Source organism: Pieris brassicae, chromosome 3, assembly GCF_905147105.1.
Source record: "Pieris brassicae chromosome 3, ilPieBrab1.1, whole genome shotgun sequence".
NCBI classification, from domain to species: Eukaryota; Metazoa; Arthropoda; class Insecta; order Lepidoptera; family Pieridae; genus Pieris; species Pieris brassicae.
In genome coordinates, this window is record NC_059667.1 from 7,003,696 (window position 1) to 7,020,237 (window position 16,542).

Consider the following 16,542-nt stretch of genomic DNA (forward strand, 5'->3'; position numbering starts at 1 on the left):
AAATTCCACAAGACACCATAATGGTCAGTGCTGAGTTATTAACGTACGTTGTAGGTCATGGTCGCTGCAACAATGCAACTCGTTTTTCCGAGATTAAAAGTTTAAACAAAAAAGATAATTTTGCATCGAATCTAATCAGATAAAAATTCGTAAGCATTATTTCGCGTGACGTCGAACGTTTTTTTTTCTTCAATTTGTGAGCTGTTGAAACAGTTGTGTCGTGGCGGAGTTCGCCTGTAAACGCGCCAGCGTCGCGCGTATTATCAATTAATCATTGTTCCATTTAAAGTTACGTTCACGATATGGACTTTATCGCTCGATAATACTTTTGATATTTGAAGAATGTTCCAATTAGAGTTCCTGAAACGCTGGTACCATGGTGTGTATAGTGGGAAACAGTCTAAATTTTAGTGCACACTGAATAATTGTTGGTTATGTGTCTTCAGATGGCGATAAGGATTCTGATGGCCCTTCAGAAAGCGGCGATAACACGTCGGAATCTACTCAAGGGGCACCGAGCGAGCCAGCGCAGGAAAAAGGTACTAGAATTGTCAATTAATTGGTAATTACGTAAAAGGTAATTATGCGAAACTAAATGATTAATAGCGAGATAATTAGGATCCAATGCCGTGGCTTTAGTGTTTTGTTGCTCTGCAAATTGCGCGCAATGATATTTAGATTATATTTTTGTTATTACGGTTTCAGTGTAATGTTAAAAATATTTTATAATTTCATACAAAAACCATGACATACTGAAAACACAATAACAAGGTTTACCTGCTCAAGGTCTCGTCCGTCGTCTGTTTGGGAGTTACTGATAAAACGTAGCTTGATTTTTCTAAAGTATTTGTAAATAGTTATTCAATTCTTGGTAAGGGTTATTATTAGGTATGCGTGTCGAAGTATACAGTTAAATTTCGAGTTATAAGAAACTGAACGACTTAACGAAAACGTTCCAGAGTTCGGTTCTAGAAACAATAGCCTTTTTGTTAAGAATATACCAGATATCTGAAATGTGTGTATCCCAATAACCTTTTGACATCTGACACACTTATAAGCAAAAGGCAACAGACTCGTGAATCTTTCGGCTGTGTCTATGGGCGATGTCATTTAACACCGTCACCTCCAGCCTGTTTGCTTATAAAAAATAAGCGTGGAGAAAAAATTGTCAATTAAAAGATTTTATTTGTTAGCAATAGTAACTATGATACAATTGTAATAAAAAAAAATGTTTTGGAATTTACTATTAGGTTTGTTATGGGAGAGCTGAGAACCGTGTCGTAGGCTTTTGTACTTAACAAGGTTCCTAAATCTTACACATTATAATTAATAAGCACATTTTTATTTTATATAGTTTATAAATGATGATAAAATGCCATATATGGAAGAGAAATTACTAAGCTACCTATTGTTATTTTGTTATCGCTATGCGTGAAGGAAAGTTATCGCTGCTTTCTCACCATAAACCTCAATAGTATTGCATGTAAAATATGGAATTTTAATAACTTATTAAATGCAAAGTAAGTAAAGTAAGTTTAAACAAAATTAGTTTACATAAATATGATGGTCAGTAAAATTCATATTACTATAAGCGATATTATGATTATTATCCAATAAGTTTTAGTCGAAATTTAGTTCTGGAAAAACCCGTCATCTTTTAGTCGATACCAACTCCGGGGAAATAAATACAGATAACACAACTTTCTCTACAGCTAACACCTTTTGTCTTCAGTCACCGTGACCACGCACGCTGAAAAGCGCGCGAATCGTCGTCAAAGTTTAAATTTATAATAATAAAAATAGCTTTAATCCGGTTAAAAAATTGTTTTCTTTCGAAATTTAGTTTATACTAAAATAAAAGTAGTCTGTATTTTGGACAAGTTCCATTTTCTTACACACAATAAATTAAAAACAAACTTCAGTCCGTTGACCGATCCCGACAAAGGATCCAGGCCCTGCCGTTTCGGCCCTTACTCTTCCCACTCTTGACTGTACTGTCCGCCTTTTTTTCAGTTTTTGGGTTTATTCCAGCAAGTCGTTATAGTTTTCTCAACTCCTAGCAATGAGTCCTGTGCACCTCCACTTGTCCCTTCGAATACTCTTTGTAATGTCCTCTATCCTAGTGTAAATATGTAACGGTAAACTAGTTTGTAAAGTCTACAACCAATTGATTTTTATTAAGTATAGAACATTATAATAATAATCAATAGCTCTACAACCTTTTTAGGGCTTGGCCTCAGATTTCTGTATCTGTTTCATGATCATTTGTTAATCGAATAGGCAAGTAGGTGATCAGCCTTCTGTGCCAGACGCACGCTGTCGACTTTTTGGGTCTAAGACAAGCCGGTTTCCTCACGATGTTTTCCTTCACCGTTCGAGCTAATGTTAAATGCGCACATAGAAAAATCCATTGGTGCACAGCCGGGGATCGAACCTACGACCTCAGGGATGAGAGTCGCATGCTGAAGCCACTAGGCCAACACTGCCCATAGAACATTATAATCAAACTAAATATGTGATGTGTGACTGTTTCAGAATTGTTGGACAATTTGAGGCCGGGTTCGCCCGAGGCGCCGGCAAACAATGCTCCGCAGAGGTTCTTGAAGATCAATGTGCGGCACATCACCGATGGACAGGTATATTTTTCTTAACATATCTCTTAAATAAAAATATTATGTATGGGTGCCCGGAGGCTGTAATTTTGAAGAAATTTCGAGTGTTTTCATATTGACTAAATAATTTTAACATTCTTTTAATCTGTATTAACTGAAACTGTTCGATTCCTGGCGTAGAAGATAACAAATTGGGGTTGATTAGCACAGAAGGTCTAATATTGTACTTGACTTACGACAAAATCATCAATCAGAGACATTCGATCAATAAGTGATTTTATTTACAGGGAGTTGTATCCGGAGTGCTCCTTGTCACACCAAACGCAGTTATGTTCGATCCAAACGTTTCCGATACACTGGTGATGGAACACGGCCCCGAATCGTACGGTGTGATTGCGCCAATGGAGTACGTTGTGAATGCGGCCATATTTTATGATATTGCGCACATGCGCACGCACGGGCCAGATCATAATGCGCACAAGTCAGTATAAATATATAATTATTATATTTTCTTTATATATGAACTTTTTCAATTATACTTATAGCCCTTAGTTCTGCGGGCACGTTGTAAAATACACTTTATTTCAAAGCAATAAAGAAGTAATTATAATTTACTAAAATATCTATCTGCTATCGTCACTATGAACACCGTTTGTTAATTGAATTTCACGATTATATGCCATTGTTTTTGCAATAAATTTATTTAAATACCTATATTACAGAGTGGAGCAAGCTGAAATATATTATATGAATAAACCCGAGCATTCACCTGGCAAGGACTCGCTTCTAGTCAAAGTAAGTTATTTTCATAAATGACATCAGTTTTGATATCTACAATGTTGTAAAAAAAATGAGCGCTACCTTATTTAGGTCTAGGCCTCAGATTTTTGTATTTGTTTCGTTATCACTTGTTTTTTCTAATATCACCCATATTAGAAAAAACAAGTGATAACAGATCAGATTTGTGGCTGACACACAGCGTCCCCTTTAAGGCATGGCGGTTTCCGAACTATGTTTTTCTTCATGTCATGAACGAGTGTTAAATGTGCACATTGACAGAAACTACTTTGGCACAGCCGGGGTTCGAACCTATGACTTCAGGCATCAGAGAGTCAGACGCTGAAGCCGCTAAGATTTCTCTCTTCAGTTTACTAGCTCTCTTCAGCCTCCATGTTTTAGTTGATGCCAATGTCCAAAAAAGTATAATATATGAATTTAATTATCAAAGTAATTTATTCGTACAACAATAACTTTAACCTAATAGAAGTTACTTATTTATTTTCAAAAATTATTTCCTATTCTGAATTATACCCTAAGCATAAAAATATTATGGAATGTCCTTATCGTCTACTTGCATAAAAACATATCGAATCTTTATTAATACTAATTTTTTGCTATGTATGTATATAAGATTTAGGAATTTTTATCCGGTTTTTCACTGGAACTAGGGAAAGAGAATGTAAAAATTACCGAAAGTGACTTGATTTTGATTGTTTAACACTCTTGTCTAAGGGTTTCCATTTGTCTAATCACAGTCATTTGTTTTATATTTCTCTTTTGTTTTTTTGGTTTTGTTTATTGCTTCCGAGGCCAAAACTCGCTAATGAGTGTATGTTTGTCTTCCTAATACACTGCTGCGTTTTTTTTGTTGTTCAAACGCTATAACTAATTGACGTTTTTAAGTATTTAAAGGTCGTTTAATCTTTAACGCAATAGTTAAGTCATGTACATGTTTCAGGACGAAACATTCCCCGAGCTGCAGGCAGCCAGCGGGGACGGTGAAGGAGGGGAAGATCGACCCGCTTCCACTGAGGAAGAGAGAGGAGGAGCAGCCTTCCCCAAAGCCTTTGAGAGGGAATTGGTCACACCCACCTTACAGGTATGCTATGCTGTTATAGCGTTTTAGAAGTTTAAGAATTAATAGTCAAATTAGTGAACCAAGAATGATTATGTTCTTTATATTTATTTTATTACGAAAGCCTTATTGATTTGTAAAGTTTTTGGAAAAAAAAATTTGGCTATTGCTGTATGTAGGTGTTTATAATATGTTTCATTTTACTAGCACCAAACAGCTGAAGAGAGGCGGAAGTCTTTGCTAGACCACCACTGGGCTATCCCGAGTAAAGACAGGATGTCTATTGATCAAGGAAGTGAGGTTAGTATATATTATTATTATATATAAAATTCTCGTGTCAAAATGTTCGTTCCCATACTCCGCCGAAACGGCTCGACGGATTCTTATGATTTTTTTTATGGATATTCAGTAAGTCTGAGAATCGGCTACTATCTGTATTTCAAACCCCTAAGTGATTAGGGGTGTCCACCCCAACTTTTTTATTTTTATTTTTCAGACAAAACATTTTGTTTTCTTTTATGATACAACATACAAAAATAGATACAACCCCACTACGATCAACTCCTATTTGTAATTATAGTAGATAGGTAATTTTATTGAACTATAAAAATGTTTTCTATATAAATTATTTACATGGCAAGATGACGTTTTCCGTGGCAGCTAGTTATCTATATAAACATATAGCAGCTTAATAAGCTGATGCGCGCGTATTTAGGAAAATATCCAACCTATTTTTAAAGGAGTTCAAAGAGATATACATGATATAGGCATACTAAAAATCCTTATACTTATCCAGAGCTTGATATATACGGATATGGGCTTATGATTTTAAAAAAGCATTGTTAAGTGCCTATCCTACCTTATTCACTGTTTTTGCTCCAATATATATATATATATATAGTGGAAGTGTATTTTTTTTGTAACATCTATGTTTTCCACAATGGCCATGTATAAAATACATGATTTAACATATAATAATAGCATTGTGTAAGATGTGGTAAACTTTATTAAATTAAAAAAAAACCGAGCAGAATATGGTTGTATTTCCTGTATAATGATAATGTGAATTAGAGAGTTCAAACAATTAACCGCATGGAATTCTTAAATAGAGATTTGTTAGTCCATATAAGCCAGAGACATTTTCTCTTATGAAACAGATCTCTCTATAGACTCGAAATAAGTATTTATGCATTACTCAAACACATATAGAATTTCTTTAACAGAATTATGATTTATTACAGTATAACTAGCACGGAGCACTAGCCCAACTTAATGTATATTTATGATTATTAAAAATGTCGCAGGTATCATCAAGCGCAGATCATGGAAAAGAAGAGAGCTTGGAAGTATCAATGGCAGAAGGAGTGGAAGGTGCTGAAGGCTCCGATGTTGACCGTGCGGCCTCCGCTGAAGGAGATGATGCTGCTCATCTTGTCAAACTGTCCTACCACGATTCTGGGATTGATATACGCGACCCAATACTGCATGTGACACCAGCTAATGCGAAAAAGGTATTTTTTAATATAAGTTTCTTAGTAAGAGAATCTGTATTATATTCACTTATCTTGGTTTGCACTTTGTATAAAAATAATAATTCAAATATTTGAAAGAGAGCGTTCAAGTATTACGTAACGAATTTTGGCCTCCTCTAGTAAAACGTTAAGATGCGGGATTGAATTACGCGTTATTGTTATTATTATTTTCCACTTTCCAGTACTTTACACCACATAATGGTAAGTTTTATAAAGAGTCACTGGGGGTGGTCACGTAACGTTTTACTATTGGATACAGAAAATGTTACGGTGCGTTTCGTGGGTCAAGAATCTCCAAAAATTGCGTTACGTAATAGTTGAACGCTCCCAAACCCAAAGAAGGAAATTTTCGACATGCAATTTTTTTCTACATTCATTAAACTCGTAACCATGCTCTGTATACAAAGAAATCTGAAATATGTTCTGCCGTGATGTCTCGATTTCTATAATTAAATAAAAAAAGAGAAATGTCGCGTATAAACCCGTAATATTTTACGTAACGTACCTATATCACTTTATAAAATAGTTTAAGGATTAAAGTAGTGTGAGCTTCCGATTACAACCATACATTACGGAAATACATTTTTCGAATAAATAGAGATTAATGTAGAGCAAAGGTTTTAATATATATTTAAATAATTTAACATGTTTACGTCGTAGATGATTGATGACACTTTAGGTGTTTATATTTGTATCTTAATGTTAATAAGGTAGCATAAACGTAAACGTAAACACATTTGTGTGTGTACTATACTACACATATTTAACCCCGATCTTTGACTTTTACCCTCTTTACTACCTTACCATATACTAGACAGATGTATGAAAGGTATTCTGAATATTTCTAGGATGTTCTAGACGAAGAATATTATCACGAAATAGAGACTATATATGAGACCCAGGAAGAGTCGCTTCAGGACATTCATTGTGATGTCACGTACGAAGCGAATTTCTTGAAGTGTTTTCTTGAACACGATTTTGATTTATCACATTCCACTGGTGAGGTGAGGAATACGTTTCTTCAGCTGGTGGCTGGGTCAGAATATCTCCTAATTAACTCTTTCTATTTCTCTCGTCTGTGAGCTGTTTTTGGTCCTTCGGCAAAGAAAGTGTTTCCGTATTTCTATTTGTGGTTTTGGAACGTAGGGTTCTTTTGTGGGTTCTTCCTATGATCGTTTATTGTTTTTCGTTTTTTCTAGTTATAAATGATCGATATTAGTATAGCTGGATATAAGGTTTGAGAATTGTGTTTCTACCGTGGCATTTATAAATAAAACATATTTGTCTGTCTATATGAGGATAAATGTTTTATTCATTTTAAGAAATACAGTATTTAAAAAATCTTTTTTAAATCAATTTTTTTTAGCTCAATAGTACTCACTTAATGTATACAAAAAAAGTCCGTTATTAACTACATTACCAAAACATTTAAATAACTACAGGTATACAGCGACGCTGATATAGTACTATCTGCTGACTGGGTCCCACCCGTGTGTTTACCGCGCACGGAGCCGCCCCTTTCCGCCCCACCTCTCGGTGAGAACGACCGCGCACAACGCAAACCAGCAGCTGTCTCTTTCTCGCTTGACGGAAATCAGAAGGATGATCTTTCAAAGCCGGATAAGAAAAACAAGGTCAACAAAACCTTCTAATTGCAATCTTAGTTTTTTACGTCTAATCTAATTTTCTATTAAAACGACAATATCATAAATTAGTCACGCTATTTTAACAAATCCTGTCTTTCTGTATTTTTTTAAAATTAGGGTACTGATAAGATATAGATTAATAATAAAATTTCATATGATAAGTCTACACATAACATGTAATTTTGTTGTGTACTTTTAGATGTTAAAGCGTCTATCTTACCCGCTGTCCTGGGTGGAAGGTTTGACTGGTGAAGGACAGCCCACAGGTCCGGGCTCTCAAGCCGACTCTTTGCCAACGTCTGCTGACAGTCAACAATCCACCAGCGTCTTCTCCAAAGTATTTAACAGGTATATTGAGTTACTCATGTAATAATAAAAAATTCCATAATAATGCAGTTTCTTATTATAGATTATTCGACCGCCATAAGTGGTACAAAATTTTAAACCAATTACAGTTTGCAACGAATAATTGTATTTCTAATGCTAATACGTTGTTAATGTAAGTAACTGCATTAATTGTGAAAGTGTAAGTAATACTTTCCTAAGCCGATCGCATGAGTCCATTAATGGCGGCGGCCTATTATTGGCTCTGTGCCGATTGATGTAAATTAATATGGCAATTCAAAATTTTTCCCTTGCTACCGTGGATGCTAACCGGGATCTTGTGAACTCCGCTCCGTTCATTGGTAGTTCGCCAATGAACCTAGTGGAGTTTGGTACTGGTTTGTTCCTGAGTAAAACTCCATCGGAGGAGGCGCCGCATGAGGCGCTGTCTGGGTATGTGCCCGCGCCAATATGTGTTGCCTTCCGACCCCTAGACCATAGTGACACGCTCCTTGACAGCTTTCGACCTTAGCATCCAAGCCCGTAGCTCTTAGCCTATATTTCGAGATTGTTCTATCATTGTTGAATTAGCTCTTAGACTAATCGGCTGTCATACTCGATGTTTACTTGTGTAAGCTTAACGTGTCAGTGTGGTCAAAGAAGCGTCTTGTTCGTGACTCTTTCTTCACGTGTTTGGTCTTGTGTTGTGAATTTTGAATCACGCTATTCTGCTCCTTAATGTAATGATAGTAATGAACAAAATAGCGTGGCTTCATTCTGTGCTTATCTTTACGTGAACTGCTATATAGCATGCGGTATTTGTGTTAGGCGTTAAAGAATAGAAACATTTAGATCGTATTGTTTTGTCGAGCACAGCTGTAGCGGTCTGCCGATGTCACGCCTTTAATTATGGTACATATTTGTAAATTTCCTGTTACCGAAAATGTATGAATTTTATTATTGTTTACGTTTTAAATTATGTATAATAGGAAATGTAATTATAGTTTTGAATGAAGATATTTTGGTTTTAGACGGAATTTTACTATATTATAATATGTTCAGTAGCACTTGCAATTCAAGGAAATTAAATTTTAAAAAAATTGTAAATGGTTTACATAGGTAAACCATTTTGGTTAGTAATTGATCTAAGATGATTTTACTTTTAATTTTTTTATTGGCTGTTATTTCACACATTTCCGGTAACGCATTGCACAAATTTAGAGCTATTGAATTATCATTCAAAATTTCGCTCTGGCGTGATTCCTCGGCTTACTGCTATACCAGTAAACTGTTTCATTAAAGTTACCTCTTGAATAGTCTTCATCATACACCTGTTAACCACATTGGCACTTTATGTTTCGTTAAAGAGAGCATGGGATGTTATGTAAGGTATAATGTTATTTTTTACAGGAACTAATAATTTTTATCAGAATTCTTAACATATTTTGGTAAAGAAAGAAATTTTCCGACATAATTATGTACTTCAAGTAGCTATTGTCGACGCATTTTAAACTGAGTTGTCGGGCAATAAATGTTACTGAAAGTAGGAATGTGCACGCAATGCAACCCGTTATCAATACTTAGCCACCTGCGCACGCGGGGTTGATGCATATACAGTTTCTCTATGATTACGTCGAAACAAACATTTTATCTGACAAATATAATAGCGAAAAATTCTTCCTAATAATACATATCATAATCCTTAACATAGCATATCGATCGTACCTATACCATGATCGATATGCACATCCACTTATCTTACACACATCAAATACATCACTCCATATGAGCCGTAAGTGCGAGCGAGACAGACGGATAAATATGCCGACCCGAAGCATCATTCAGAATGCGTCGACTTTAGTGAATATTTTGTCCTTCTTTTATAATATAAAAATCGTGACGAAATATTCTATAAATCATGCATTCATTGGTATGATTTATAAATATATGAAATGAAATGCGAATTAAACGCTGGTCACTAACATTTATCTTATGTATTGGTTTTCATATGTTTGTCTTAATATGACTTGTGTTTTCCTTAAGAAAAACACTTTTTGAACGGATTAAAGCTATGTATTATTATTAAAAGTTATAGTTATTTACATAATTCTAAATTTTAGATTTTTTCCGACGTTTCATACATACATACATAGCTTTAATCCGTTCAAAAGTGATTTTTCTTAATGTGTAAAAGCTATTTTAACAAAAGTCAATACTTTGTGTTTTCCTGTCTTCTAAAGCTTTATGTAATATATTTATAGTACATAAATACATTATGCAACGTCACTTGAAACAGGGATATATATTTTATTCATACACATCGAAGGATACAATTCACAAATACGCTTGTAAATACAGACGCAGCTCCTTGGGCGGTTTTGGACGTTCTCACACCAAAGCAAACATATTGCCTCAACCGAAACTCGACTACCGAAGCATGGTGTCCGTTGATGATATGCCAGATCTATTCGCGTCTTTCGATAGTATGTATCTACTAGTAAAATTAAGCTTTACCTAAATACTATGCAGTTTTCATATTGTAATCAAATCCTACTTTAATAATAATTTATTCTATGACTACGTACTACTAGTTTTCGAGTCAGTTTTGATTGTATCGATGATGTATTTTATATTATTAAACTTTTCTAACCTTTAATATTTATACAGAATTGATCCCGCGACCAGCTCGCCCAAGCGATGACCCGCCATTATACCTCCGCTTGCGCATGGGCAAACCTGCAGGTCGTCCTTTGCCGCGATCAACACCTCTTATGTCCTACGGCCGGAAGCGTATGAAGCCGGAATACTGGTTTGGAGTGCCACGAAATAGGTAATTTTGCTAATATAAAATCAACTTGTTTTAATACCTTCAAAAGCGTTCAGTGTCAGCAACCGAAAGTGCATTCTGAAATAGGTCCGTCGGAAATAGGAACGCATTTTTATTTTACCAGTTTCAAAGGTGATAAACGTTTTTAGGTACGTTAGTTATTTTTCGAGCTTCAAACTTGTATGCCTTTTTATACATAGGACTTTATATTCATTTTATTTATTATTAAATAATTTTTGTTCCATCATTACATACATTTCTGTATGCGTTTGTCTTTCGCAAAATGTAGTTGAATACAGAAATTCTTATCGAAGCCATCCAAGATGTAGGTTCCAATTATATTATACTATTTGTTCTACATTTATTGATAATAAAATCTAAATTCCAGTTCCGGAAACAAAGCGTGTCAGTTTAGAAGCCATAGCTATATAACTACCTTTTGCTTACTACTCTTACAATGCTCAGTATAACCAACAAGAAAATGTGTGCGTCTACTAGTGTACACACGTAAAAAGTGAAACTTCTTTATGACCTTATTTTTCGAAAAATTATCTATTATATGCTACTTTACATAAATTGATTAAATAAAGTTTAACAAAAGCCTTATATTATCATAGACATGAATACAAATAATGCAATTATTTCATTTTACCTTATTACTACTAAGAAAATTGCAGGATTTAATTAACTGTAATAGAATTATTACTATCATTATTATCGTTATTATATATTTTTGTTATTAATGACTTCGAATCTCCTCGAATCAAGCGTGGTAGGGAGAAGCAAAGATGGCGCGTAACGGAAAAATGCGACACGTAACCGAAAAATGTGACGGTATTTTTTTCCAACGCCGATAAAGAACTTTCACTTCAAAAAATATTAATAAATAGAACCAAAGAAACAAATTTGTTTGAAATGCTTTGAATAAGTAGACTTAACAATATTTATTCTTATGACGCATTAATAAACGACTTCGCAACTCCTTAATAACTTCGTAATTGCAATCATAAAAAGGCTGATGATAATTGTAACTAATTAGACGGTTGACAAGTGTAAATTGTATAGGCATATAGGTTCAGTATTGCATGAATATATTGTAATGCAAAATTTTAATGCCAGGAGAAACTTGCCTCGAAACAACGTAAACTCTAGCGAAAAAACGCGAATATTTTTTGACATGTACTTAACTTGCCCTTAGAATTTATATACAGCAACATTTAAATGGCGATTATTGAAAAGTTGTATAAATTATGTAAAACCCGCATACTGGCCTACTAATGGATCAACAAAGTTTTTCCATTCCATAAAAGAATGTCTACCAGAGACGATGTTAAAAATTATTTTGTTATTTTTTATATAAATTAGTCAGCCACGGAACTAGGGGTTTTAAAAAACATCATAAATGTAACATTATTTTACTAGAACTGAGTGGTTGTTATCTTCCAGGGTGGACGACTTATTTAAATTCCTAACACATTGGGTCCCAGATCGATACGGACCCCTTGGAGACGTGTCTATTAAAGGCTATGAGCTCATTGACAGCGACACCGAGTGGGATGATGACGAAACCAAGCCAGGACAAAAGGTAAAGATTTACCACAGATCTTACAGTTACTTTTATACAGAGTCGAGACAACGATATATATGTTCTTCGTTTGACAAAAATATAATTGATTTTGACATACGAAAGTCATCATTGGCGCAAGTTGGTGGTTGACACCTGTCCCTCGAATGACACATCCGTTTATGAGTGTTATAAATTAAGAGCGCACCTGTTGCGCATACGCTACTTTATTATCTCCCGGTCAGTCTTGAATGATATTAAATGTTGCCCAATCGGTTTGGAGAACTGAACCTTTTTGTAAGCTGTGAATGTGAATTATGCAGCAGTGTTTGCCCCGTGGCTTCACCGTGCATCTCATATCTGAGTGTCTATGTGCGGATTTAACAGTCCATACGGTGTACAGGAAAACATCGTGAGGAACGTACGTAGTCAAAAAAGTCGACTAAGAGAAGTCTGTCACAGAAGATTTATTCGGCCTATTAGAAATTACGAAAATTATGAAATCGCGAAACAGATAAAGAAATCTGAGTCTCAGACCAAACCAAAGGTTGTAGCACCAGAGAAATTATAAAGTTATATTGGGGGATTTATTTATTTATTGCATATTTTTATCTTTTTGTATCCGGTAACAAGAACAATCAAAGCAATAATATTTAATTTTCTATTTCTTATAGTAATTTTAGTAAGATAGTAAGAGTTATTCTTATTTTTTATTTGCATAAAAAAATACATTAACTAACTTAGTATATTAATTTGGCAAGAGACCAGAGGCGATCAAGAAATAGTTTTCTCAAATAAAAATTACAGATTATCTGATACATATAATAGAGAAGCACTCGGTATAGATCGTTTATACCAAAGGCGTTAAAGATGATTAACCGTCTGGAAAAATGGAACACACGCGCTACTAAACGTTTGCGATGATTGCGGTTTTCATCGGTTTATTTAAATACAAATTTTACTAAAATTAAACTTATAGACATTTGTGGAATATGTACAAAATTTTAACAATTTGTTACATATCGTTATGGCATTGGTATTAGACAAAACTGGAGTTCACAAAGTTTAATTATATATATATGTGTATATATATATATATATTTACAATAGATACGGACACTGCTTTTAAATATGAATTTTTATTTTATATATTTTTAAGTTGATGCCGTAGTTATGTTCGGTGGCGGTTGTTGTATATATTTATTTTCATATGTTAAATAAAACATATTATTTAAAGCTGGGTGTCAACTGACTTTAATCGTTTAAATCGTTTATGAGCTTATCGGACATAATATTATTCGTATTTATATTATCGGGTTCCGACGGTAACAAAAACTAACTTGGCTTATCTAAGGGTTCATAAATCTAAGTGACCATTCAATACAAGTATGTACATACTTGTATTCGACCTTTTGGGATATTGTCAGCAACGAGAATGTTAATTGACAATAAAATAAAATAAATTAATGGCGCTACAACCTTTTTAGGTCTGGGCCTCAGATTTCTGTATATATTTCATGATCGTTTGTTAATCTAATAGGCTAATAGGTTATCAGCCTTCTGTGGCTGACGCACGCCGTCCACTTTTTGGGTCTAAAGCAAGCCGGTGTCCTCACGATGTTTTCCTTCACCGAATTTTAAATGCGCACATAGAAAGAAAGTCCTCATTAACAATAACTGTGGTAAAACTAATGTGCTCAGTTTAGCTTCAAGTGTGCTGTGATTGCTTACATGTTAACTAACCTAATGTTAGATAACGTAACTTTTACGTTTTCAGTCCAAAATTATCCCTTTTCATAGTACAAATTGAGTAAAAACACTTTAGCTACTTACATATATAATATTTTTATATCAGTTATGTAATGTGTTAAAAATTGAATTTTATTTTCATCAATCATTACAAAAACATGTGCCTAGCTAATTCTATCTTGTTAAATCAACAGTAAACTGACACGCGACTTATCGTAGCATCACTCATCAAGATAACTCACGATATTTATGTCTTGATTGTTCATTAATATTTCTTATAATAATGTCCTTATAAGTATACCACACGCGTGGTATATAAAAGAAAAATATACTGTATTCGATAATAAAGATTACATTAAGGTTGTGTATAGTTGCGACCACCGAAGGAGTGAAGGTTTTTTCCAAATTTTTCCATTTGTCTCTCATCTTCGCTGCAATTTTCCCGCTATCTCTTATTTTACATATTCAGGTTTCTGGTGGATGTCCTCTCTTTTATTTAAATTTAATTAATTCGACAATTTGGTGTTTTTCAATAGTTTTCTTTTTTTTAGGAACGAACTGGAAGTAGTGGCGATGTGTCTGACCTTACAAGGGAATCATGGGAGGTGAGCATATATCTTATATTTATTATCCTACTAACCGACTATTATTCTTAAACAAATAACGCTTTAACACGTCATGTCACATTCCACATTACAGTCAATATAACACAATGTATCATTTATATATTTGGATGATTCTATTATTGAGAGTTTTTGCATATTTTTCACTAATTGCGTACGTACAGCGCATATGGGGTTATTTTTAGATATTTTAAATTAAATTGAAAAATATTTTTGGCTTATTCTTGCTTATTATTTTTCGAAACTAAAACATACCAAAGGGCACTTTATTGCAACCATTTATTGAAACCTTTGTGTGACAAATAGGTCGTGCATAAATCGATATAACTATAAAACAAACATTGATAAGATTATAATTTATTTGTTACTGAGCGCTCTTTTTGTTGTTTGATAAAAAAATTATATTACAAAGATATTGTTATACGGTATCACAGATTTTAAACATCAACACAGTTTTACTCTAAAACAAGCTGACAAATGTACCTAGCATTAAGTTAGATTGTTACCCACGGTTGGGACTATAGCATCTGTAATAGACATTTGTAGTCTATTGTCATTGCTTAATATCAGTCGAGCCGAGTTTGTCATTATAAAAATTGATATATAATTTAAACCGGAACTATGCGTAGCTGCTCAAGGCGCCCTACGTGAAAATATATTCAATTATGAAGAGCCAAGCCGAAGCGCTGGGCGACTCACTCGGAGAAGAACCTCAGCCAGAGGTATTGCCCGGTCAAAAAACGCTCATTGTGTTCGCTACATTTAAAAATCAATTCTTTACATAATAAAGATGATTTTTGTTAATTTGTTGGTCAGTGAGCGTTTTTAGTCTCTGGGTAGATTAGCTTCCGCTAGATCTATGTTAGTCACGAAATATGCACGATCGAAAATCGTCCGGAATGCGATAGCATGTTTTCGAGCACGTCAGGGCATATTTTTGTTCTAACGTCATAGTAACCTCTTAAGGCCACCATTCAGGTAATTACGTTGTAAATATTAATGTTGAATTAATTTTATTGACGCTCCGTGCGCAGACGCACGTGCGCCTTGACTTGCTCGATGTTATAGGTTATGCACATTAGAAAGGTCCCTGTAGATGCAAGATAACCTCTAACGTTTTATTATCTTTAGGTGCTGATGTGTTAGGTTTTTACACTTTCAAAGTAAATTAATAAAAAAGGTTTTGGTAGTCGTGTTGTTTATAAATGTCATGTAGAGACCAGTTATTGGTACAGATAAGTCTTTCAAAACCGCTTCATTGACTTAAAGACCTTGGGTTATTATCGAAAATATTGAATAAACCTGACAGATACTTCATATCCGGTGATGTAAAGACATCGCTTACAAAGTCCTCAAGATTTTATGTTATTGTAATTTTATTATTTATCTGTGGCAAGCAAATATTGAAACATAAAACTTGGTGAAGGCATAAACAGATTGTGTTTGTTCGCAAAAGGAAGTGCTATTTACGTCTTGTTAAATTTAAATTGGCGATTAATTGCGTTCCATTGCGACTAAATCTATACGGTATTTTCAAAAACTTATAAAATGACGATTATATGTTTATAATCGTTATTTTATAATATATTTCTACAAACGATTTGATATGTAACCCTTTAACCAATTGTGTTTTCGATCTTTGTCAACCTCTACTTAATTCTTCATTTTTCTCTCCATTATGGTTCAGTCTTCTATACTTTCTAAAACAACTACATTGGGGTATTAAACTAAAATAAGCATCTATTACGTCCCATAGATATTAACTCCTATTATTTTTTATGTATGTGGATAAGCATAGAGTATCATAATG

At 34.1% G+C, this 16,542-nt stretch overlaps 1 protein-coding gene across 16 annotated transcripts in view; it reads left to right on the top strand.

The window, feature by feature from the left end:
• Positions 1-16,542, top strand: part of LOC123706846 (TLD domain-containing protein 2) — an 81,254-nt gene that overhangs the window by 49,809 nt on the left and 14,903 nt on the right. For 8 of the 16 annotated variants that reach the window (XM_045656362.1, XM_045656361.1, XM_045656364.1 and 5 more), the window contains 16 exons: positions 447-539; positions 2,536-2,636; positions 2,900-3,093; positions 3,335-3,407; positions 4,351-4,491; positions 4,675-4,767; positions 5,772-5,978; positions 6,848-7,003; positions 7,442-7,633; positions 7,845-7,993; positions 8,336-8,422; positions 10,328-10,452; positions 10,637-10,799; positions 12,243-12,381; positions 14,661-14,714; positions 15,362-15,454. In XM_045656362.1, the coding sequence (XP_045512318.1) occupies positions 447-539; positions 2,536-2,636; positions 2,900-3,093; positions 3,335-3,407; positions 4,351-4,491; positions 4,675-4,767; positions 5,772-5,978; positions 6,848-7,003; positions 7,442-7,633; positions 7,845-7,993; positions 8,336-8,422; positions 10,328-10,452; positions 10,637-10,799; positions 12,243-12,381; positions 14,661-14,714; positions 15,362-15,454 (2,060 nt within the window). Of the gene's footprint in view, positions 1-146; positions 380-446; positions 540-2,535; positions 2,637-2,899; positions 3,094-3,334; positions 3,408-4,350; positions 4,492-4,674; positions 4,768-5,771; positions 5,979-6,847; positions 7,004-7,441; positions 7,634-7,844; positions 7,994-8,335; positions 8,423-10,327; positions 10,453-10,636; positions 10,800-12,242; positions 12,382-14,660; positions 14,715-15,361; positions 15,455-16,542 lie in introns of those variants that run through there. The other 8 variants (XM_045656370.1, XM_045656369.1, XM_045656365.1 and 5 more) reach the window with 7 other exon arrangements.